The sequence below is a fragment of the Podarcis cretensis genome, assembly GCF_951804945.1.
Source record: "Podarcis cretensis genome assembly, chromosome: 1".
Lineage (NCBI taxonomy): Eukaryota > Metazoa > Chordata > Lepidosauria > Squamata > Lacertidae > Podarcis > Podarcis cretensis.
Genome location: NC_137170.1, coordinates 109,592,030 through 109,616,054, shown reverse-complemented (window position 1 = coordinate 109,616,054; position 24,025 = coordinate 109,592,030). Strand labels below are relative to the sequence as shown.

The window sequence follows — 24,025 nt, the reverse complement described above, 5'->3', positions numbered from 1 at the left end:
GTTAGCATTTTAAGAGTGTTTTTATTTGTGTTTTGCTAGCCATCTTACAGGGAAATCCTAACCATATCTTTTCAGAAACATATCTACTTAATTCAGTGGGACATACTCCCAGGTAATTGGAGATAGAATTGCAGCCTTAGACTCAATCTCTTTAAATAAACCCTCAAGGCTGGCAAATGTCCCTTCTATGAACAGAAGAGGTTGAGATCCAGCAGCAATTCCCAGGGGAAGAAGACAAGAGAGGCCATTCACCCCCCACACACACACACACACCATACCCCCCTGAGGCCTGTACACCATCTCTCACTCTGTTCCTAAGAGTTGCTCAACCCTATGGATAATAAGGTTTTACAGGGTACTGCAAGAGGACTCACTGAAAATCTTCTGCCCCATCCTCCAGCAGCATTCCACAAGCAAAGTTCTACTCATCAGGAACTCTGTATCCAAGCCATACAATTCCTTTGAAATTTTGAAAATTCTGTTTTACTATTAGGTACCATGTTCATCTCTTCCTGGTTTTCCCTTCATAATTATGAGCCATAATTAACAGCATGGCACGCAAACCTCCCCTTTCTTGGTGACCATTGAATTTGCAACACCTGCCAAGTGGAGAGTGCTTCAAATTGCTCCCAGTAGCAGTGGGAATTCTACAAGTAGACTGTAGTCCACAAGAGCTTCTGCCATAATAAATCCATTAGTCTTTAAGATATAACAAGGCTGAAGCAGACTAATGTGACTACTATGCTCTCTAGAAGCTGGTCAATTAGAATATTTGGTGATGTGTACCTGTTTTGTTTTGTTTTGTTTTTAAAAAAACTTTGCTAATTTTATCTGGTGGTGGTGTTTTATATTATTTTATGTACACAGCTTAGTTTTTTTAATTAAATGGTTTACACCTTTTTTTCTAAATGAGCCAAATACAAATAAAATAATTTCTAATAATTTGAAGCTGTGCTAGGTGACAGCTTAATAAAGCATGGACTGTGAGGTACAGGGGGCAACTGAATTGGAATCCTATAAATCACGAGTGGCTTTCAACTCACAACACAGGGATTTTCTCCACTCTGCACTCACATATGAGGCTGCTGCTGCAGGGAGAGGAGACATGAGCCTATGGAAATCAGGAAAAGAACATGAAAAAACTTGGACAAATAAATAAAACACAGGAGTGCTTTCTGCTCACACAGGTTCCACTTAGTTCCATACTAGTGAGTATCTAATGTGGTAGTCTGTCCTTGGACAACGAGGGTGCTTGGCATATCTGTGGTTAAGGATTTAGTTGGTTTATCTTTAAACGTGTTAAACCTTTCAGCCCTAATGTAAACACTGCCTCATAAGTAGACGCTAAAGGGGGGTGCTGCTGCTGCTCCTCCTCCTCTATTTTTAAAACAAACCAACAACCCCAAAACATTTTTTTTAAAAAAAACAACACTTGAAATCTGCATCAGAACAATTGGATAAAAAGTTACTAGAGTAAAGTTGTTACTACTTCTTTCAGTTCTTAAAAATGCTTTCTAGCAGGAAGTAGTTACTGTGAATTGTAGTGGTTAGAGCGCAGGATGAAGTGTGGGGCAACCCATGCTTAAGGTCTCACTTTGCCATGAAGCTTTTGAAAAACCACACCTCTGCTGCCCACGTGTTAACTCAAGCTATATTTCAAAACCCTTAGTTTCATACCAAGCAGCATTTAAGTGAAGGGCAATTACTACTTTACTTCAGACCTTTGTTCTCAAATTCAGAGGCATTTTGGACGTGCAGACACTCACACTAATTTAGGTATCTTGGGCAAAACGTTTCATCTCATCTTATATTTTAAAACTACACCTGCTGGTCTTTATACGTCAAGACACTGGCTTAATGAAAGGCACGGCAGTTAAGTGGATTAAAGCTGATACTTCACGTTTAATTCCTTGTCGCAAGCTGAATGCCAATGGCAAGATTGTTCAGATCATCCAAATATTCAGCTAGTACTTCATTCTGAGACGATTTCCTCATAGTGCAGACTCTCCTTCAACCAAATCATATATTAGATTACTTGGGTACTGAAAACAATCTCCTTACCAAAGTTAAGAAAATACAATTAGCCTTTATATTCAGCTTATTAAATGTAATAAACTAGCATTTGCTTTGGAGAATGGTAGATTGCTATCTGTCCATGCTAGTATGCAACATTTCAGATTTAATTCCCTAGTAAGGGGCAGGAGCCATAAATCATTGGCTAATTAACTTGGCTAACTTAGTGAATCTATTACATCTGGACATCTAACATTGCCTTCTTTCTTTTTGGAAGAAGGTGGCCTCACTCTAGTGACAAGTTAAGTCTGGCGCATCCTCCTAACATCTATTGCAGGTTAGGTATACAGAGCATAATTGTGTCTGAGGTCTTAGCTTTACTACAAATGTGTGATGGTTTTCTTACATTTTTAACTGCTGTGGCTTTAAAACCCTGGAAATGAATGGCATACTGTGAAGCATGCCGAGAATATTGTTAGACCTCTAGACCACAGTTCAGGGTACAGAGTGACAATCTTGTGCACCCTATGTAGGAAGCAGTGCTAGAAACTAGCCAGGCACCAGGCACATTTTGTGACTGGCATAGGTCCAATTGCAATCATGTGGCAATCCCTGGATGCCAAGTTGACGACTGGGGAAAGCAAAAATTCACTTAGAGAAGGATCTGAAATATTTACCTTGAAGCTTGAATTTCTTTTGTTCTGGATTGTTTTATTTTCTGTTTTAATGTGTTCTAAAGATTTGCTCTTTAAAGTATAAAGCAGTATAGAAATGAAAATAAATAATAATAATAGTAATAGTAATAGTAGTTTCAATCGCAAAAAAACCCCAACAACCTGTGCCTAGACATTTCATTGTGGCGACCATAACCCTAGGCTTAAGGTGCCATTTGGCGATTAAATTATTTATCTGAGTTTCTAACACTGGTAGGAAGTTGACTTCATTTAGACCAATGAGACTTACTTCCAAGCAAGTTATGCATAGGATAGCACTGTAAAACCTCTAAGCAAATAAGCATAGGATTGCATTGCATGTCTTGTATAGGAAGATGCATCCTTAAGACAGGCTGCTTCTGTTCAAAGGCCAAACTAGGGCAGTCCTGTGTGTTTAAACATAACATGGTCCTCCTCAATAGTTTAAAAGGGGGCATGTGTCTTAAGCAAAAGGGTTGTCCAGATTAGGAGAGCTGAACCATCCCCCTCCTGAGGTTTATGTCACTGCAGCTTGGCTGTCTTGATAATTTTTCGCTCAACCAGGATCACTTTTGGCATCTGATTCCCTGCTAGGAGAAAAATGAAGGGAGCTGAGCCACTGCATTGTTGAAGAAGGGTGTGTCCTCCCTGGGTACATGGCTCTAAAATCCAGCACCCATTCCACAACAGGATCAGGCAATCTTTGCTGTGGGTCATGCTACTTCTAATAGAATCTGTTGGCGGCTGCACCATGGTGGTCGGCAGAGTCAAAATCCGTTTCTCTCTTCTGTCATCCCCCTCCCCCCTTTTTCCTCAATGACCTGCATAAAATAAGGTTCTAGGGCAAGGGGTTACCTACACTTTGTGGGAGGGAAGGTCTGTATTTAAATAATAATAATAATAATAATAATAATAATAATAATAATAATAATTTATTTTTACCCCGCCCATCTGGCTGAGTCTCCCCAGCCACTCTGGGTGGCTCCCAATCAAGTGTTAAAAACAATAGGGCATTAAATATTAAAAACTTCCCTAAACAGGGCTGCCTTCAGATGTCTTTTAAAGATAGGATAGCTGCTTATTTCCTTCACATCCGAAGGGAGGGCGTTCCACAGGGCGGCCGCCACTACCAAGAAGGCCCTCTGTCTGGTTCCCTGTAACCTCACTTTTCGCAATGAGGAAACCGCCAGAAGGCCCTCGGCGCTGGATCTATACAGCTGCCTCACTATCTGCTTTGGCCCCTAATTGTAGCAATGCCCCTATGTAAAAGGAGAAGTTTTCTTTTTCTCATCAGAAGCTAGAGGGTTGTATCTTGATTTCATGAAGGCTTTTGACAAAATCCCTCATATTTCAGGGAAGCCAGTAAAATGTGTACTGGACAAGATAACTGTTAGGCAGAGGAAGGAGCTGCATTGGTCCTGACCCGGCAGTGCACAGAGGGGAAAATGAGCTGCATTTGCCCCAGTGTCATGCAGCTTGTTCTTCTATGTGCTGGACACTGATGGTGGAGCGAGTCCCTCTACCAGCAGTGCCCAGCGGTGGTTAGCGGACTCTTGCTGCAGTACCAAGGGGCTGCTGCACCATGCAGATGACTCCTTTTCCTTGATTATGCAGTTCACCAATATTAACTAGGCGCTTTCCACAAAGTGGGACTTGGGATAATATAGGATAATATTGACAGAGTCTTCCCACTCCTGCCCTATTGTGTGTCCTAATGCTCCCATCCTCCAATTGATTGCACATGTTATTTTGGATAAGGCTCTTCTGCAAATCGGCCTCACTAGTGTTGAAACAGGACTCAGATTTACTTTGTATATCTCTTTGTAGATGATTTTTTGGAACAAAATTCTTTCATCTTAATGAAACCGTGTTATGACATTCCAACCACCATCCCATGGCTACAAATATTTCTTGAGATATTTAAAAATGAAATGTATGGCTGACTGCTGTGCTGTGGAAAGGCGGGGAGATGTGTCTGCAGTATTAGAAATTTCCATGCCCACTTCAACAATTGAGTAGGGCTGTATCCCAGCTCCCTCGGCCAGTAAAGTGCCGCAACCCCAGAGTCGTCCGTGACTGGACCTAATGGTCAGGGGTCCCTTTACCTTTTTACAGTAGAAACTGGTTCTAATTTCTTATTCTTCATCCCACTTACTTGGGTTCAATTATCAAAGTAATTGGCTTTCAGCTGCTATTTGTACAGTATATGCCATAGAAATGTCCATAGGATGCTTTAGCTTTAGGTGCATATATCAGTGTTTCTCAAATTTTAAGTAGCCCTGGGAGAAATTCAGCATAGCAGTTACAACAATCATTCTGTCAGCACACACTTTTCAGCTTGCCAGATGGAATGATCCCCCATTCCAACATACACTACTCTGAGAGTTCTCCCAAGCCATTTTTTTTGGGGGGGGGGCGTCTTGGGTACAAGTTGAGGAAACCAGGGGAAGCCCCATTGCACTAATGGAAGCCCGTGTGCAGGCTTCCACCAGTGGAGCTATTCTGCCCATAGTGTCCATAAGCATTTAATTGAGTTGAAATATGTCATTTTTAACACAATTTATAGTCTCCTCTCTTAGGGCAAAGCACTAAGCCACTAGGTCTTTTCAGGCTTCAGACAGTACCTAAACATTGTTGAAAACAGTACTTATGAACTTGTGTTTGGTACCCTTGGAATTAAGACTTTCAGTTTTTCCATTGCCAAACTTTCATGCTTTGTCTGTGCAGCTGGCTTAGACTTCCAAGCACCAGTGTTTTTGAAGATCTCAAGTCTAGGGCACAGTCCAACTCAAGTCAAACTCTTGGTTTCATTCATTTAAGTCGGAGTGATTTATGCATCTTCTTTACTCTTTCCTTTGAGCTTAAAACTGCTTAATTTTGGTTGGAACATTTGGCTCGTCCTCTAAACGTTTTCCCTCATTTGGTAATATAAATATTTGCTGTAGAAATAGTGGTTGCCTTTAATATGCTGAGTGGTTTATATATACATTCTTTGTTTCAACATTAAAAATCCAAGTTAATTTTATAACTAGGAACACATGCAGAAAATATGACCTAATTTGATGCCTGCTCTTCTTGTCTGTGGGTGTGAAGATCATTCACATTCATATTGCATTGTATATTTTATTCAACTGTTTAAAATATATGTATCCTTAAAAGAGCATGAAAGCAAACATCACAGGAACTATGAAAAAGTTGGCTAATAATATAATTGTGTAGTTCTGCTTATATACATCACAACAGAATATTAGAAATATGACACTATGAAAACTGTAACTATATAGTTAAGGTCCAGTACAGCCTCTGACCTGATTTTATGCATTTAACATAGTATTTGAGTTTGGGGGAGGAAAGTCACTCTAGTATTACTCAAACCCAGACCTTGAGGACATGTGTGGTAACAGTCAGAAACAAGGGAATCAGTTCTTATATCGGGGTTTTCACTGCTACCAGCTAATATATTTGTTAACAGAGAGATTGTTCTTTCTGGCTTTGCTGCTGGGATGATTATTCTGACCAGAGAAAACATAGAAGAAGCATATTACTAACTTTGAAGCTTAAACCTATTTGGAGTAAACAGATTATGAGGTCCAGAATCCAACAGAAGAAAACAACATAGACATATGCTAACCAGCTTACTCCATAACTTTGGCTAGCTGTTGCTAAGAATTTTCTCCATATCCAGGAGGCAGGGCAGATTACCCTTGCAAAAGCCATGCTGGTTTTGCTTCAGCAAGACTTGTTATTCTATATCAGGGGTAAGCAAACCAAGGCCTGGGGGCTGGATGCGGCCCAGTCGCTTTCTCAATCCGGCCCGCGGACGGTCCGGGAATCAGCATGTTTTTACATGAGTAGAATGTATCCTTTTACTTAAAATGTATCTCTGGGTTATTTGTGGGGCATAGGAATTCCTTCCCCCCCCCCCCAAAAAAAATATAGTCTGCCCCCCTCCAAGGTCTGAGGGACAGTGGACCAGCCCCCTGCTGAAAAAGTTTGCTGACCCCTGTTCTCTATGGTTGGTAATCCAGTACACTTACAATAATGGATGCCATAAATGTACATAGTTCAATGCAACAGAACTAAAAATGTCAACTCTTGCTTCAAGGAGCTTACAGCTAGATCTTGATGGGTGAGTGAGGAAGCCGCAGAGCAGTAACAAAAAGGAGAAGTAAATTAATAAAGAATAATTGTTGTAAATTCAGTTATGTACATATTTTCAATGAGGACTAAGCCATTCAGTGTGTTTGAACTTAAATAATACATCACCAAGCATATACATTGCCTCTACCTGAAAGATTTCTTCTCCCTTACCCCTGCACAAAGGAGTGGATAACTTTCCATGATATGACATAGTGCAGTATGTTTAGGGTAGACACAAGCTGTAGATATAGTCAGCTCATGCTGATTTGACAGCCTTATTTTAAGTTGGAGGCTTTAGCCTGGTCAAAGAGAGACATGCTGATGATAAGAAGTTTATGTTCTCTACATCTTCAGTTGTGCTTGTCTGTTTAAAGAGAAACATTCTACCTTGTACTATATGCCATCCTGTGAAAGGGCAATATGATGTATTTGCACCATAATATGTGTGTCGTCTCCTTGCATGCTTTGAGTGACTTGCTCTGTAGGCTTCCAAGGTGCTGTGGAAGCAGGGATATTTGTACCACGGAGTAATAGCATCAGAACTTTTCCCAGGATGAATCAAGGTGCTGTGCGGTTCATACTGTATGTCCTAAATGAGCTCCTCTGTTCTTGCTTTATTTTTCAGCAGCCCATTGTGCCTGCCCATCCAATGGCTCCTCCTAGCCCCATCATCACCAGCAGCAATAGCAACAACAGCAGCAGCAGCAACTCAGGATGGGATCAATTAAGCAAAACAAATCTTTATATCCGAGGTCTGCCACCAAACACCACTGACCAGGACTTAGTAAAACTATGCCAACCGTAAGTATACATTTTGAAAATTGAGGGATATGTTGCTAAAGTGAGAAGGTGCTTTAAGTGATTTTGTGCAGGGCATGCAAACAACCCCTAAATAAATAAATAAATGAATACTGAAGCGTAGTAAGTCAAAATGGTTGAAGTTGCCCATATGCATCACCTGTATGCTGTACAGCAACTTGTGTTATGGAGCTGTTCACTTGCAAAAACTTCTTCCTCGTATATAAATATAAATATAAGGCTGTTGTTTGCAAACTTTAAGAGGGATGCTGTTAGCTTTGCAGAAATCATTTGAATAAAAACTAGTAAAATATTTGTGCTGTTCTTTTTTAGGATATTGTGTTGGGGTCTTTTTTAGGATATTGTGCCTCATATGCAAGAATGTATATTCTCCTTATTGGAGGGATGTCTTTTACACCTCATACTACAGTGCTGTACGAAAAAAAAGTTTGACTAAATCCAATTACGTTCTTTTGTATAAGCACAAAAGCTTGTGAACTTGGAAGCATAACAACTATAAGAGAACCTACATATTATAGCACTATATATTCAAGTTCTTGGATGGGCATTTGTGGAGCAGTGCTAGTGGCTGTTTACCTTCCACTCACAGTTATTTGGATCCAACCCTTTAAGTTTATCACTGAATCAAGTGGCAACTGTGTAGATAGAACAGGCCCAGATTTCTCTAACAAAAGATATCCAGATAGGTGCATGAGGCTTGGGTCACTGCAGGCAACATATGTGGGTCTATGAAAGCTAACTTCTTTCAACATGGTCCTGAACAACTAGAAGCAAATGGTTCAAGAAGATAAAAACTAGCTGGCCTTTGCCAGCTAGTCACTGTATTAATTTTATGGATTGTGGAAAGTTAAGCACAAGCCAAGTTCTTCCCGCTAAATTTCTCTTTGGACAATGTTGTTCCCTGCCTTATTAATGTGCTTTTAGCAGCAATAACATACAAAGTGGTTTGATACCACAGCACCCTGTACTTGGCAAGAGGGGCAAAGTGATACAAATCTTTCCAGTTTGACTTTAAAAATTACACCTAAACTGTTCATTTGTACAGTGGCGTAGCGTGGGGGGTGCAGGGGGGGCCAGCCGCACCGGGCGCAACATCTGGGGGTTAGGGTTAGGGGGCGCAAATCCACGGGTTAGGGGCCGCAAATCCACGGGTTAGGGGGCGCAAATTACTTGCCTTGCCCCGGGTGCTGACAACCCACGCTTCGCCACTGCATTTGTATTTCTGTTCTGGATTCTTCTTCCGTTTTCAGAAGGAGCTTTTGCTATATTTGTGTCGCTCTTAGTTCTGTGTCCATTTGTTTCTGCCCCTTCTTGCTTCGTCCACTGCATTCATCTCAGTTTTGGCATAGTGCTACTGGCAGTGATAAACTTGAACATGTTTGTATTCTGATGATTATTTTCTTCTTTTGGGAAGAACTTCTTTTGGGAAGTTGCTTGAGAGAGCTCTTATCTAATTACAGGCATGTTGTGTTTTTTACCTCCTTATTTGTAGCAGTAAAGTTATAATGTTTGCATTCTTTTTTGTGCTGCTTTGGGTGCTTTTTTAACAGATTAATGTGGGGAAAGTACTTTTGCTGGGGAGACCATTTCTTGTTGCCAGTCTGTTTCCTCTTTGGGTATCTTCTATTCCTCACCTCTATTCATCTGTTCTTTCTAACGGGTGTACAGCTTGTGCTTTTCCTGCCAGATTGGAACAGACTTCTGTATAGTGTATGTCAAACACTCGCTTGGGAGAGCAGGTGTTTTCAGATGGCATTAGTGGAGCTCTTGCTGAAAGTGGGGAGACAGGACTCTGTTTTCAATAGGTTGCCCTATTTTGAAACACAAATGTACCAGTGTTGTTTTGCTTTAGGACAGCCAAGTCCTCCCCCTGCTCTTTGAGAGAATGATTTGAGGATTGTACTCAATGGGACTTTTTGTTGAGGTGATTTGCAGCTAGTGTTTTGCATTTTCAAATTATCATACAAATGCTTCCCAGGGGGATGGATGGATGAGGTGAATACCTATATAAGTCCCATGGTTCAGAACTTAAGAACATGTTGTACTTTGATCCAAGGATAGGAATTCTTATGCATAGCACTTTTTTTGTGATGATGGCCTTTTCTTGGCTGGCCCCCATTCATTCTATAGTTGGGTGTCATAGAATAGAGATGGTGATGTTGAACTTCAGCTCCCATCATCCCTGACAATCCTTGCTGGGGCTGATGGGAGTTGGAGTCCAACAATATCTGAAGGGCCACAGGTTCACCACCATAGAGCAAAACCGTTTGTGGTAAAAACACCAGACTGCTGCTAAAACCTGATGTCCTCTGTTATCTTTACAACCCCACACTGTAAGAAGCAGTGTAACTTACCAGTGTGCCTGTGTCAGGAGTCCATTGGTTGGAGATACTCCAAAAGAAAACTTTTTTTTTCCTTCACATTTCTCTCTTTTTTAGTATTAAGTGGTGTTCTGTTCTTAAGTGGCCCTCCTGCTGCTGAAACATGGTTGACATATCTAGCTTTGAATATTCTATTCAAAATCTATTTGATTTGTTTCTTTTTAAAAATCCTGGCAAGCATATGTAATAAAAAATCAGAAACAAAGTTTTTGCTCAAGTTCTTCCTCTTCCTATAATGTTGCTGTTATGGCTGCCACACATAGACATTAAACCAAACTGCAATTAGAAAAGCAGCTGTTCTTATGATAATAAAATTAGTGATATAATTACGGCTGCAGATCACAGTCCTCTTCCAGGATTGATGTAATAATGGACCACAGTCTCTTAAAGACTAGCTTTGTGATACATGAACCAAAGAGACTGTAAATCTTTTGGAATTATGCCTTTATAACCCTACTTGAACTTCAGAAAGATGCACATTTAGCCTTAGAAAGTTGAACACTTTAGCACCAAGGAAGCAAAACTCTTTTTTTGTAGTTCCAGCTTAATCCAAGAGGTAGCTGAGTTGATGGCTTTATGTGCAAAACATTTAGATGTAACAGTCCAGAAATAAGCTTTTCTGCTACACATGTAGCCTATTTTTTGTAAATTTGAGTAGCACCAATAAGCTTGCAGGTATTTCTACATCATTGTTTAATTAGATGGATTGTCTTCATTTCTGCTTGGGTAACTAAATTAATAACCTTAGGTTTTCCTCATTTGCCTCGCAATTTCATGAATGCATAGTTCTGCGATAGTAGTTACTATGAAATGGTGTATCCTGAAAGAAGGTATTGTTGCTTGACTACCTAGAACCCTTATGAAGAGCACTTCTCATTGCCATTGTTACAGGTCTCTCTTGCCGTCTATAATACAAGTAAGAGGCTTAGTTGGTGGTGATGCCAAAGAGGGCCATAGTAATTTCCAGATTATGAAACACATTGCCCTTGATTATGGTTTGGCTCCTACTATGGCAGTGAAAACTGGTTTGTATCAGCAGGCTTATATGCCCAGCTGGTGTTTGTCAATGTACTTTGCTTTCCCATTTCTTCTTTGGAATATTATACATGCTGCATTGCTTCTTACCTGCTTATCATTATTACATTCAAGTAGTTTAGCTCTAAGCTGATTTTGGCCACTCATAACAGCTGAAAAAGTGGCATGTAAAAAGTTAAAGTAAGCAAAATTAAGATATACACTTGAATATTTGTTACAAACTTAGCCATAAGTATGGGAAACCAGCAAAGCAGGTTTTAAAATGTATGCCAAAAACAATGGCAGCTTGGCTTGGTACCACTGATTTTTTCAGTTGATATGAGGAAAGATGCATGTAGCAAGATTTAAATGCTTTATTGGCAAGAAGAGCACAGAAGACCTAACTGACAGTTTCCTCCGCTTTCTGTGCTATTTCCATTCTTGTGAGCCCCATCAATAAGATCTTGTTCCTTCAAGTCATGACTGAGTATTTTGTGTAGAGGAGATCATGGTGCAGAGAATGTGCATTCCATTTGGGCTAACATGTTGCTAGTTTCAACTGAGTAAGTAACCCTAATCATAATGATCACCATTGCCAATCTTGCTACTGTTCTTAATGGATTGGTGTAGTAATCTTACAGTTAAGCCCCATAATGCTGCACCTTTAGTGGCATGGCACCCACCTCTTCTTACTCACGAAGTATGCACATGTCTTTGAACTGGCAAGATCCTCATTCTATCAGAAGAACACGGGGAAGAAAGTTTTCAGTGTTGAGTTTTATGCACAAATGCATTGTTTGTCCCCACTAGCACAGATACCGGTATTTGCTTCAACATCATCTTCTCACTGCACCATGTCTCCCACTGGCTGTCCTTAAAAAAGGAGGACATGGATGCAGTTGGGAATTAAACTCTTTTTTCTCCTCCCTCCAAACAACAGCCACTGATGGGCAGGGCTGCAGATCTATGAATCTTCTCCTTGCTGGATCTTGGATTACTGAAGGGCCACAAAGAGATTGGTGTGCAGCAGTGAATCAGTCACACTTTCTTACTTTCTGGGTGGCAAAAAAAGATACTAGTTAGAAAGTGAGGTACCTCAGCTGATTAGCAGATCTGTGTGCACTTATCCTATTCTCTGGTCTGGGAAATGGAGATATGGAAAGATCCTTCCCTTTGTGCCTAATGCATTGTTGTTGTTTAGTTGTTTAGTCTAATCCGGCTCTTAATGACCCCATGGACCAGAGCACACCAGGCACTCCTCCCGCAGTTTGGTCAAACTCATGTTTATAGCTTCAAGAACAGTGTCCAACCATCTCGGCCTCTGTTGTCCCCTTCTCCTTGTGCCCTCCATCTTCCCCAACATCAGGGAGTCTTCTCTTCTCATGAGGTGGCCAAAGTACTGGAGCCTCAGCTTCACGATCTGTCCTTCCAGTGAGCACTCAGGGCTGATTTCCTTAAGAATGGATAGGTTTGATCTTCTTGCAGTCCATGGGACTCTCAAGAGTCTCCTCCAGCACAAGAAATAATAAAATCTTTCTGCATTAATATCTGAACATATTACCTGGCATACTCTTTGCAATTCATTAACATGCCTTGTGCATCAAAAGGAAAAAGTGCACACTGCTATGTTGTAGGAACATAGGAAGAAGCTGCCTTACAGAGAATGCATCTAACTACCTTATACTACTAGAGCCATCTAGCTCAGTCTACAGCAACAGGCAGCTGCTCTGCAGCATTTGAGACAGGAGTTTTCCACAGTCCCATCTAGAGATGCCAAAGATTGAATCTGGGACTTTGAATCTGTGATTTGCTGCTAAGCCACACTCTTTAAGTAATGCATGTTTGCATCATTTTATTTTTTAAAAAATATCCTACACAGCAGGAGTAGCACACATGGCACTTTCCAGATGTTGTTGGACTGCAGCTCTCATCAGGTGGTCAGGGATAATGGGACCCAAGAGCATAATGGCTATGCTTGCTGAACAAAGATGCTAAGCAATGTTGTAGGAATGAGACTCCGCTATTTGATGGCCTTTCAACATTAACTATTTCAGAAACCTAACCATTGATTAAGCCTTTAGAGGAAGGATTTATTTAAATTATTCCAGTACTTTTAATTTTATCATTCTTATGCTTCAGTTTAATAATAATAATAATTTCTCCCCCTCCCCCCAATTTAATGACAGCTCTTTCTAATTCTGGAATCAGAGGAGGAAATGCTGATCTTTTTTAATTCAAATAACCCAAGGAATGAATTCCTTTGTGGTGTAAATTGTTACCACTTGGCAAGGATCCTGTTTTGATCTTGATTAATGTATTTAAATATAGTCTTATTCAGTGTTGCAGCTAATATTGAAGTGCTTGCTTTGAAGTCTTTGCTGAGTGATTATACTGGGCAGTAAGATTTAAGAGAGAAGCAACCTCTTGTTGTTCTCTCCTCTGAAATTACTGTGGCCTTTTCCCAGTAGGGTGCTCCTAACTGGGCTTAGCCATTAAGCTTGTTTGTTTGTTGCTTCATTTAATATGTTATGGTTAGGCATCAACCCCACAAGTCCCTGGATAAAACAACTTCAGGGATCACTCCAATTCTCAGAAAGGCAATGCTTCCTATTAGGCCTGGTGGGAGAAGGGACGGCGAAGCAGCAGATAGTCTTAAATGGATATGGTGTTAGACCTGGGGTGACCAACCTGGGAGGACTCACCTCTGAGATGAGGAAGCCAAGATAAGTATAAAGCCAGCTGGGAGCACAGTAGCTTTTTGCTCTGAAGATAAACATATTCCTCCCCTCTATCATCAGGAAGTTGGGGTTGGCAGGTACATTAAACCTGGCTTGTTTCTGAGGCCACGCTTACTGTTCAGTTCAGTATTGGTGGAGGCTTGGGAATTCCCCTTGCAGAAGGGAAGCACGCTCCACACATCAGGGTGGGAAACTGACCCTCCATATAATTTTTGGATTGCAATTCCCATCATCCTTGACCATTACCTGTGCAGAGTAGGATTGATGGGAGTTGGAGGTCCAACAATATCTGGAGGGCCATAGGCTCCCCACACCTGCTATATACATATGAATAGATATTTGTAACCTTTGGTTATCTTGTCCTGGTGATCTACTGTTCTTTACTTTTTAATACCTTCTGATGGGGCAGGCAGAATACTGGGATTCTAATAACTTAGCCTTTTAAAAGGGGGGAATGACATACAGTGGTACCTTGGGTTACAGACGCTTCAGGTTACAGATGCTTCAGATTACAGACTCCGCTAACCCAGAAATAGTACCTCGGGTTAAGAGCTTTGCTTCAGGATGAGAACAGAAATTGCATGGCAGCAGCGGGAGGCCCCATCAGCTAAAGTGGTACCTCAGGTTAAGAACAGTTTCAGGTTAAGAACGGACCTCCAGAACAAATTAAGTTCTTAACCCGAGGTACCGCTGTACTTTAAAAGGATACTCACCTAGGTGTGTTCAGGCACTTCTGTGTTCTCCCTCGTGGTTTCCCTCATGTTTTATGCTAGCCTTAGTTTCTCCTGTTGAATCAGAGGCACTCTCCAAGTTTGAAGAAGGACCATAAATCTGTGATAAAACAACCACTTGCGGAAGGCTCCATGATCAATCCCTGGCATCTCTAAGGTAGGGCTAGGAATGTCCCCTAGAGAGCCAGTCCCAACCAGTGTAGACTGTACTGACCTAGATGGAGTCAATGGTTTGACTGGGTATAAGGCAGCTTCCCATGTTGCTCCAACCAGTCTGCTGCACAGCATTGGGGGGGGGGGAAGGTGCTACTAGAAAGAAAGTCAGAGCTTGGCTTAGTAGTTATTGTTACTTCATTGGAATATGTGTAAATAATGTTAAAGTCAACTCATTGGTGTGCAGTTAAATTTTAAGAGAGAAAATGAAGCTATGAAAAAAGAATTACAACTTTGATTTTTAGATACTGTATCTTTTCTATTTGCTCAATTTGTATTGTGTGTATAATGTTAGTGTGATCAGTTTTGAAGGTGGAATATTTTCCTATGGAAAACTACAGTAATGGAAAAGTTTCCATCCCATATAATGGATTTCAGACCATTGTTTAGGAGGGTAATTGACTTAATTTACAATGGTTAAGTAGAAGAGCATAGGAATATAAGGGCATCAATTACTCTTCTGTCCCAATTAAACCTATTCATGTTCTTTCTTGTATGTTTCAAGACCAATAGTAATGAGAGGTAGAAGAATAGCACGTGTGTTGCTCTCATATGAGATGATCCCAGTCTCCTAAACATGGTTAGACAAAAAGAACATTGGACCATCACCAGGCCAAAGTAATCAAATTTTGAGCTTAGTGATTGCTATACTTTCCTCTTGCTAAATCACAAAAAGCAAACTATGAATTTTGCTTGTATGAATGCCACATTAATTTTTCACAATTCACTGTTCAGTGTAATTGGCCCTCTTTAGGTGTCTATCTATACTATTGACCTTGCTATGCCTATTCATTACCAGAGATCCTTGGTCAGTAAAGGGTCGCCTGCAAGCTTGGATCTTACTTATTTTGTTGGATTTTTCATTTGTTTGTGTTCTGCACATTACTGTGAAACACAGTAAATTCATGATTAGCTTAACCTTTTGGCCTTGCTTTATAAAGAAAACAAAATTATTTCTGTTCTCACAGGAAGTGTGTGTGCTTGTTCTTGGTGTATACATGGCAATATTCCCATGGCTTGTGGCATCCCACAGTTGGACAGAGGTCTTTCCTATCACCTGTTACCTGAGCCTTACAACCAGTGCTATTTTTCTAGAAAAAGAGGTGTCGGAACTCACCATGAACGCCTCTCTTGTTCTCTTATAATGGCAATGATGCCCACCTGAGAGGTGCCAGAACTCAGTTCTGGCGAGTTCCCTGCTTATAACTCTAAATGCTGGGGATTCAACTTGGGATGTTCTTCTTGTAGAGCATGCACTGTGCCACTGAGCCATAGTTGCTCCCACTTTGTGATCTGTTTGAGTGTTGCAGAACAGAGCCAATTACTATTTTCCTTCCACTCATAGTCCTTTGGATCCAGCCCAATGACTAGAGCATGGTGTCGTATCACATGTTTTCATGGAAGACAATATTCTTAAAATAATTAAAGGATGCTTTGATCTGTCTTGCCAGGCTCTGTCTTCTGTCTGGTGGAAACTTTCACATTGAAACTTCTTTAACTAAAACTGTTGCTTTCCTCTCTGTAAACCAGTAACAGATCTTATAGTCATGATTAGGAAATGCACTTTGATGTGTTTATTCAAATTGTCCTAGAGATGACACAGCCATAATACACTTAATTCCCTATTCTTCTATTAGTATACCAAAATGCACTCCCCATATTGAAACAACTAAGTTTAATTTTGACCAAAAATATCCCTGTTCAAGGCTAAAATAATGTGTGGGTTACTGCATTTCCGGTTGGATTTTGGACTACACAGGCTGGTACCCAGTCTCTACAAACAGGAGGAAAGAAACATTTCCTGACTTCTAAAGCATTTCCCTCCTTTCCTCTTGTTTGCATAGCCTTCATTTCATTTCCTATGCCAAAACTATTGCACAGCTGAACTTTTCCATAGCAAGCTTTGCATACACAAGACAATTTAAATGTCATGGGCTGGATCCAAAGATGGGTTAGCAAAAGAAATCTGGCACTGACACAGATTGTTATGAAACAACCAGCAAAAGGCATTGGCTGAATTCACACATCACAGTAAGCCTTAAACCATGATTGGTAAGCCAAATTTTGTTCTTTGATCAAGGTTTGTTTAAATTTAGACATACTGCTAAGCCAGACTTTGTTTCCTTTGCAAGCTAATAGGAAGGACCAAAGTGGATACAATTCACTTATATGCACTACTTCATGGTGTATGACTTCCCATGATGTGCAAACATGGCCACTGGGTGACACAGTGCAAGAGAATTCATTCTTCTAACTTATAAATCTTAATATGGCTGATTTTGGGTTTTTTGTTGTGTATTTTGTGTTTTTTGTTGTGAACCGCTCTGTGGTCTTCGGATGAAGGGCTGTATACACATTTAATAACTGAATTAAATTATTAGTATGCATAAGTACTTCATAGAAAACAACCATGAACTTTAATTTTCTTTGAAACCATGAAGCATAAAGTTAAATTTACCTGGTCCCTGAAGGGTCAAGCTTCATAGTAACACAGAAGCACAATTTAAAACATTTTTTTAAAGGATATAATTATTTTTATGTTGTGAAAATAATTGGGCCCTCTTCAAGTCTTTGAACAAAGTCATCTCACAGGTACATGCAAGCATATGTCAAAACACTCCAGAATAAAATTCTACTTTGCTTTTGAAGTTCTACTAACGCTGCTGGCCACCAGGTGATGTGGACATTCCTATCACAGTGGGATGCACATCTCGCTGTATCCCTTTCCTCCAGCACTACAGAGCCTTTTGGGAAAACACATGCAGGGTCATGCTTTGACACTGATGTCAGTACTTTGAATGAGACTGAACTTCTGTCTTTGCTTCTGCTCCTCCTCTCATGCTTCCAGAATGCTTTGTCCACTTCCCCTAAAGGAATAGCATCCCCATTATCTATAGTTTTAGGCCTAGTCCATTTCTCTGTCCTAAATTATCCATCTTTGGGAAAATGGCATCTTTGTCATTTATACACATATATACACATACTTCATAATAATGAATTGGCACTCGCATTGGAATGCCATTTGCTCAGTGCTATCCATAATCTTGTAATTAATTTGTAAAATTCTATCCTTATCTTCTCCTCTGATTGTTTGTTGCAAGCCTTCTTTCCTGTGCACCTCTTTGGTTAATTTATCCATTGCAGCCCAGTATTAACATGTTTCAATAACCATTCCCAAATTGTGGTTGATTGGGAATGTTTCCAATGTCTTGCCCATAATTGTCTTAACAGAAATCAATGAGTTTCGTGAACAGTTTCATAGGGCTTGGTAAATCTGTCTTTGTCACATTAAATGATATCAGTAGGATATGAACCAAATGTGAGAGATGCTATCTTGAGATATGACGCAGTATTTGTTGCTCGTACACCTGAGCCTGTTGGCATCCCCATCAGATATGAAGATGATCTGCTCCAGATGCCTTACATTCTAGCATTTGAATTGAATGATTGAGGATATCCTATTAAGTTGCACTGGTGTTCTAAGAACCACTGAAGCAACAGTTTATACCGTATTTGCAAACTTAATGGCATTGTCTTAATAGAATGAAATATGGGGAGCCATGTTTGTTCCGTAATGGGAATTCCAAGATCCCATTCTTTTTGAATTAATGCTGATTTTGATTAAGAGTACCAATTAACAGTGAAATAAGTCCTATTATATTCGGTGTGGTTTATTCCCACATAAGAGTGCACAGAGTGTGACTCTCCTCTGACTTTTCCTGAAGGGAGAGGACATACTTATGAAAGGTCATTGACACTGGTGAAGGTAATTGAGAATGACAGACTTACAAAATGTAGTTTGAAAGTGAATAGAATAAATTGAACACTGCATAAACAAAATAGGGTGAGTTCTGTCCATTTTAGCACATGAGGCTGATAGCAAAAAAGCAAAGAGTGAGAGTTGAGTCTTTAGAGTTGCTTACATTTCTTACGTGTTCCTTGAAATACTATGTGCAACAGGCCAGCTTCTGCATGTGCTGCAGTGGTTAGAGTTTGTTGTTTTGTAGCGCAGATGAAATTCTTGCTTGAGCTATCAAGCTCACTGGATGGCCTTGGATAAATTGCAGTGACTCAACCTACTTGCCTCATAGGGTAGTTGCTGTGGTTAACAAGAGAGAACCCCAACTACATCACATGGAACTTCTTAGAGGAAAGGTGGGGTGATAATATGCCATAGTGTTCCAGCCACATGCTACTTACACCTGACTTGACAAAATGTTTCCCTTGGAGGATTTGAGCATGAGTTATTGAAGTCTGCATTTGTTGTTCTTGTGTAGATACTTCCATTGTAAAAGGAATAGTGCAGGGATGTGGCTTCCCATTCACTTTTTTTTTCAAGTGAAGAGAAACTGGTTTGACTTGTATTTCTTGTGTGATGAACACATTCCAAGACACTATGCTTATTAAAGTATTTAAAGTAAAGTAAAGTACCTTGAGTGATGTTACTTAGAAGTGATCTGGACTTGAACAGAGCAGAAAGAGTTGCGTATGCTGCTGTTCTATTATGTTACATGTAGTAGAAAGTTTACTTAAATATATTGAAAGGGTTGTAGAATGTGAAACAATCCATAAAGATTTACAGAGGAAAAAATATATAATTATGAAGCTCAAGAAGAGGTGTGAAAATGTTAACTATAGGGGAATAAATGAAAGAACAGATAGAGAATGCGTATGTAATAAATCCTTATTTACATTATATATGTACACACACTAGGGCTGTGTGATAAATCGCCATATTGTTGAATACCGGTATTGAAATAACATTGTGATAAGTGTTTTGACAAGGCAATATACCTGTGAACAAAAGGTGGAGACTTGACAGCTTCCCAGGGGGTAGCTCAGCTGAACAGATACTTTGCAGATAATTTGCAGGCCTCCTTTCTCCTGCTTTGTTTGCGCTCTCCCTCCTCCCTTCCTAACTGGAAGTGGGGCTTCCGCAGCTTCTGATTGGCTGCAGAAGCCGCAATTTGGTTTTCAAACATTTTGGAAGTTGAATAGACTTCTGGAACGGATTCCATTTGACTTCCAAGGTAAGACTGTAATCATCGTTGACTGTTAAGGATCCACACCACCGTAAAATATTTCATGATGATGATTTTATTTTATTTTTTGTATTTGTATAAAGCTGCTTCAAGACTGAATGTGCCCAGTTAAATAAAAGTATTGCTGTGATGATTGGGAATGTGGTTTGTATAATAATCTTTAATAGACGTAGATCATGTTGTTTTCCTTCCAACTTACTTTTTAAAAACTAACTGAAGAGAAAGGTGGGATGTAATCATGCTTGTTTATGGTAGCAGGGAACTCATGAAAAATACTAAAGGTTGGAAGAAATTCCAAGTGTCTAGGAGCAGGAAAACAAAATGCATGGATTTTCTGCTCTTCTCAAAACCAATACATTCTGTGCAGAGAAGATAGATAGTGATAGAATCTCCCCAAGAAATTGGCTATTAATTTTTTGAGAACATATGTACAACCATCTGTGAAAAAAAGATGCTGGCCATATATTTGATTTGATTTATTGTATAGGTTTGTAGGGTTTCAACAAAGCCATTTTTAAATATACTTAAAACATTACTTCTGAGCGATATTGAACAGTCAGATTCCTCTGGTCTGCACCAGTTCCAGGTCAGCCGCTAGGCACCAACCATGGTTGGAGGCAGAAATGCTTCTGAAAATCGGTTGCTGGAAACCAAAGGGAGGGAGGAGAGTTCTCTCCTGCTCGAATCCTGCTTGCTAGTTTCCAACATGCATCTGTTTGGTTGCTGTACAAACAGCAGGCAGGACTAGATGGGCCATTGGCTTGATCCAGCAGAGCTTTTCTTATGTGAGATAATGTTAGCAGAAATGAGAGGCAGTAGCTGACGATGTAGACATGACATTACCAGTTGGTGACTTGAGCAGTGGTGGAGGGCAGATAGGTCAGCATGGTGCAGGCACACAGCTGCTTATTGGCCAGCAGCATCCCATGTGGGCATGGAACTATGACATAATAAGTCCAGATCCATGTGGGGTGCATTGAGATAGTCAGCAGCTGCTGCTGACCTGGCACCTCTTGCCTCCAGTCTCCCACCCTCCAAAAAGGGCACAATTTCCTCTTAGGAATGTGTGCTGCTCCTTTGAAGAATTTTTTTTTTAAAGCAAGAAGTATGTGTAAGTCCAAAAAGTGTTTCAGAATGATCCATCTCCTTTCTAGTTCATTCATCATCTCCAGATGTATATGCGCAAAATGGCGCCATGAACATGGGTTACAGTCGCCATAATGGAATGTCTAGGCACCATTTTTGTTTGTTTTGGTTTTGCGGTGGACTTTATTATTATTATTATTATTATTATTATTATTATTATTCATTTCATTTCTGTACTGCTTTATATTTTAAAGAACAAATCTCAAAGCAGTTTACAACACATTAAAACATGAAACAGAACAATCCAGAATAAAACCCTCTTTTTTAGGGCAATGAATGCTTTATGTCTGCTTGGCACTGTGGAGACTGTGTGTTCCAATTATTATGTATTCCAAAATACAATAATTTGTTTTAATGTAGGGGAAAAATAAGGAATTTTTAATTGTAAGTGTTGTATAAATGAACTTTACTTTTACTTTCAAAACATGATAATGTTATGACAAACCAAGTGGCTTTTGATCTGTAAATGGTGTTAAAAATGCATATTTTCCTATTTTCTCTAAGATTTCCATTCCTTCCCCCCCACAAACCAGGAAAAAAATGCCCCCCTGGTTTCAAAATTTATATAAATTTTATACATCTGCACCTAGCATCTGAAAGGAAACTACCACCCCTGTATTACTGGCCTTCATCACCCTCGGAAAACTTGAAAGTGGGTATTATGCCACTAGATAAAATATTTTTAAAAAAAGTTTATTAGCTTGTAGCCCTGAAAACACAGGTTTGTGTTGCAGGAATGCAATGGAGGAGTTCTTACTGTGAGTTCATATTTTTAGTCTGCATATTCCTTGATAAATAAATTTATCAGGAAATAAAGGACATTTTTATGCTGTGTTGTATTACTGTACCTTATTGCAGTGTACTATAAACCTAAAGTGCAGCTTTCATGCAACAGCCATATGAAACACATGTCTTAGAGCGCGTAAAACTCAGCAGGCTTCACTCTGATCAGAGCCCAGATCTAATTGATGGAACATAAGAAGGACTTTTCCTTCTATCAAGTCGGACCATTTTTCCTTCTAGCTACATAATGTCTATACCAGGGATAGACATTCCCTCCAAATGTTGTGGACCATACCATCTCTCTACTACTCTCAAGTATCAATTCTGAAAAATGGGAACAAAAAATCCAAAATGAAATGCTTTGGAGTGCTACAGATAAAATTTAAGGACAAAGGATGGAATCCAGCTGTTCTGGTCCACAAATGCAGTATTACATAATATAAAGGAGTTGAAGCATGCAGTTCCCCCACCTTCTGTTTAATAGAAAGTAGGCACAGTGGGTGCCACTATTGCTGGTCTGATGCAAAGCCCTGTTGTGTACTCAGGTCACTGCAGCCACGGGTAGGATTGGGTTGTTGGGCAGTACTTTTGTTTCCTTTTTGGAGGTTAAAGCAATTGAGTAAATGTATTTTCACAAGTGCAGGGTTGCACAGTAGTACTGCAGTTTCATTCTTAGTGCTGGAATTTTGTAAGCGTAACTTCTGCTTTCTTCCTTTTATGAAAAAAAAATTTAGATATGGGAAAATTGTGTCTACGAAAGCTATTTTGGATAAAACGACAAACAAATGCAAAGGTATGTTCCTTGTTAATTCTTTTTCAATTTTTGATTTAATATCCTTTAAAATGTGCTTTAAACACACACACACACACACACACACACACACACAAATGGTTTTGCCATGCATTACTCTGGAGCATTTGTTCCCTAGTAGGTCTGGAATGTACCCAGCCCTACAAACAGGGTGCCAAAACTTCAGATGACTTCAGTCAAATTTAACATGCATGGCACTGTTTGCCATTTAGCCTCAGCTTCAAAGAAGAAAGGGAGGTTTGAAATGCTTCCACCCCCCCCCCCCCTTAGCCTGCCGAGATGAGAACTCTTTACAAAGGACCATTTGACGGCAGAAAGTATCTGAAAAGATTACATATTGTGTAAATTGGCTTTATTAATTAGAACGAAGTAGTGTTAAGCAGTTCTTAATTGCATGTTCCAATCCTCTAATTGTATTTGTGTTCTGTTTCTTTTTGAATATAATGGAGCGGGGGGGGGGGGGAAGGGTTTCATTTTCACTGACATAATTATAGCTGGGGGGGAAACAATAAACTTCTTTCTGAGACACCGGGTGCATTAATTTAGTTTGGTGACCTTCAGTGTAATTATGATTAGATCATTTCCTAACAGAATGAGTGGTGGGTGGAACGTAATGGCAAACACTGACATATCAGGTTGCAGCCCCTCTTTCCAAAAGGGGAGGAACACCACTCTTAAGCACAGGAAAGCATCTGCCAACTTAGCAAGGCTAATATTGACTCCCTCCACGATTAGGGACAAAGTTGACAAGCAAGAACAAAGAAAGTGAAAGCTCATCATTAACCGAACCCAAACATTTTACTCAAAGGCTAGTGGTAAAAAGCCAGTTATTTCAGAACACATACAGAGGATTTTAATCTCAAAAGAGATTCTATTAATTGGATTTGTCCACATTATTTTCATGCTGATGCTAAACTTCATGCTCAGATGTATCCAGTGTTTGAAAACAGGAATTACTTAAACTGAATTAGGCTGCAGTCCTATACCCATTTGTGGGAGTGTCCCAGGGACTTCACCTGAATAAACATGTATAGGATTGCAGTGTTAGGATGACAAAGTACCTTTTCCATGGTGGTCCCCAGCCTGTGGAATGACCTTCCCACCTACATACAGCAGGCAACTGTAGTGAGCTTCTACTTACTCAAGCTTCCGCAGGCCTTTGATACTAGTCAAATGAGTCCTGCTTACTACAGTTGTCATATGTTATCCTTCTTCTTTATTGGATTGTTTTGTACTTAATTGCTGTGCAGCAATCCCTCATTTCATGTGAGGGGTCTCTTCCCAGGAGGTTGTGGGGACCATCCAGAACAGTGTGGAAGATGAGTGCAGAAGGAAGGTAGAAGCTGCACAAGCCGTCTCTCTTTCTCTTTCATTAACAAAGGCATATGCTAGAACAAAGACTCTTCTGTGAATGGAAAGGCTCAATTTGCAGAAGGCCACTACAGTCGTACCTTGGAAGTTGGACGGAATCTGTTCCGGAAGTCCATTCAACTTCCAAAAAC

The 24,025-nt window shown here is 40.0% G+C and overlaps 1 protein-coding gene across 4 annotated transcripts in view; it reads left to right on the top strand.

Annotated features, from left to right (window-relative positions):
* RBMS1 (RNA binding motif single stranded interacting protein 1) overlaps positions 1-24,025 on the top strand; it is a 123,834-nt gene that overhangs the window by 66,312 nt on the left and 33,497 nt on the right. For all 4 annotated transcript variants that reach the window (XM_079980412.1, XM_079980411.1, XM_079980410.1 and 1 more), the window contains exons 2-3: positions 7,471-7,646; positions 22,447-22,505. In XM_079980412.1, the coding sequence (XP_079836538.1) occupies positions 7,471-7,646; positions 22,447-22,505 (235 nt within the window). The remainder of the gene's footprint in view (positions 1-7,470; positions 7,647-22,446; positions 22,506-24,025) is intronic.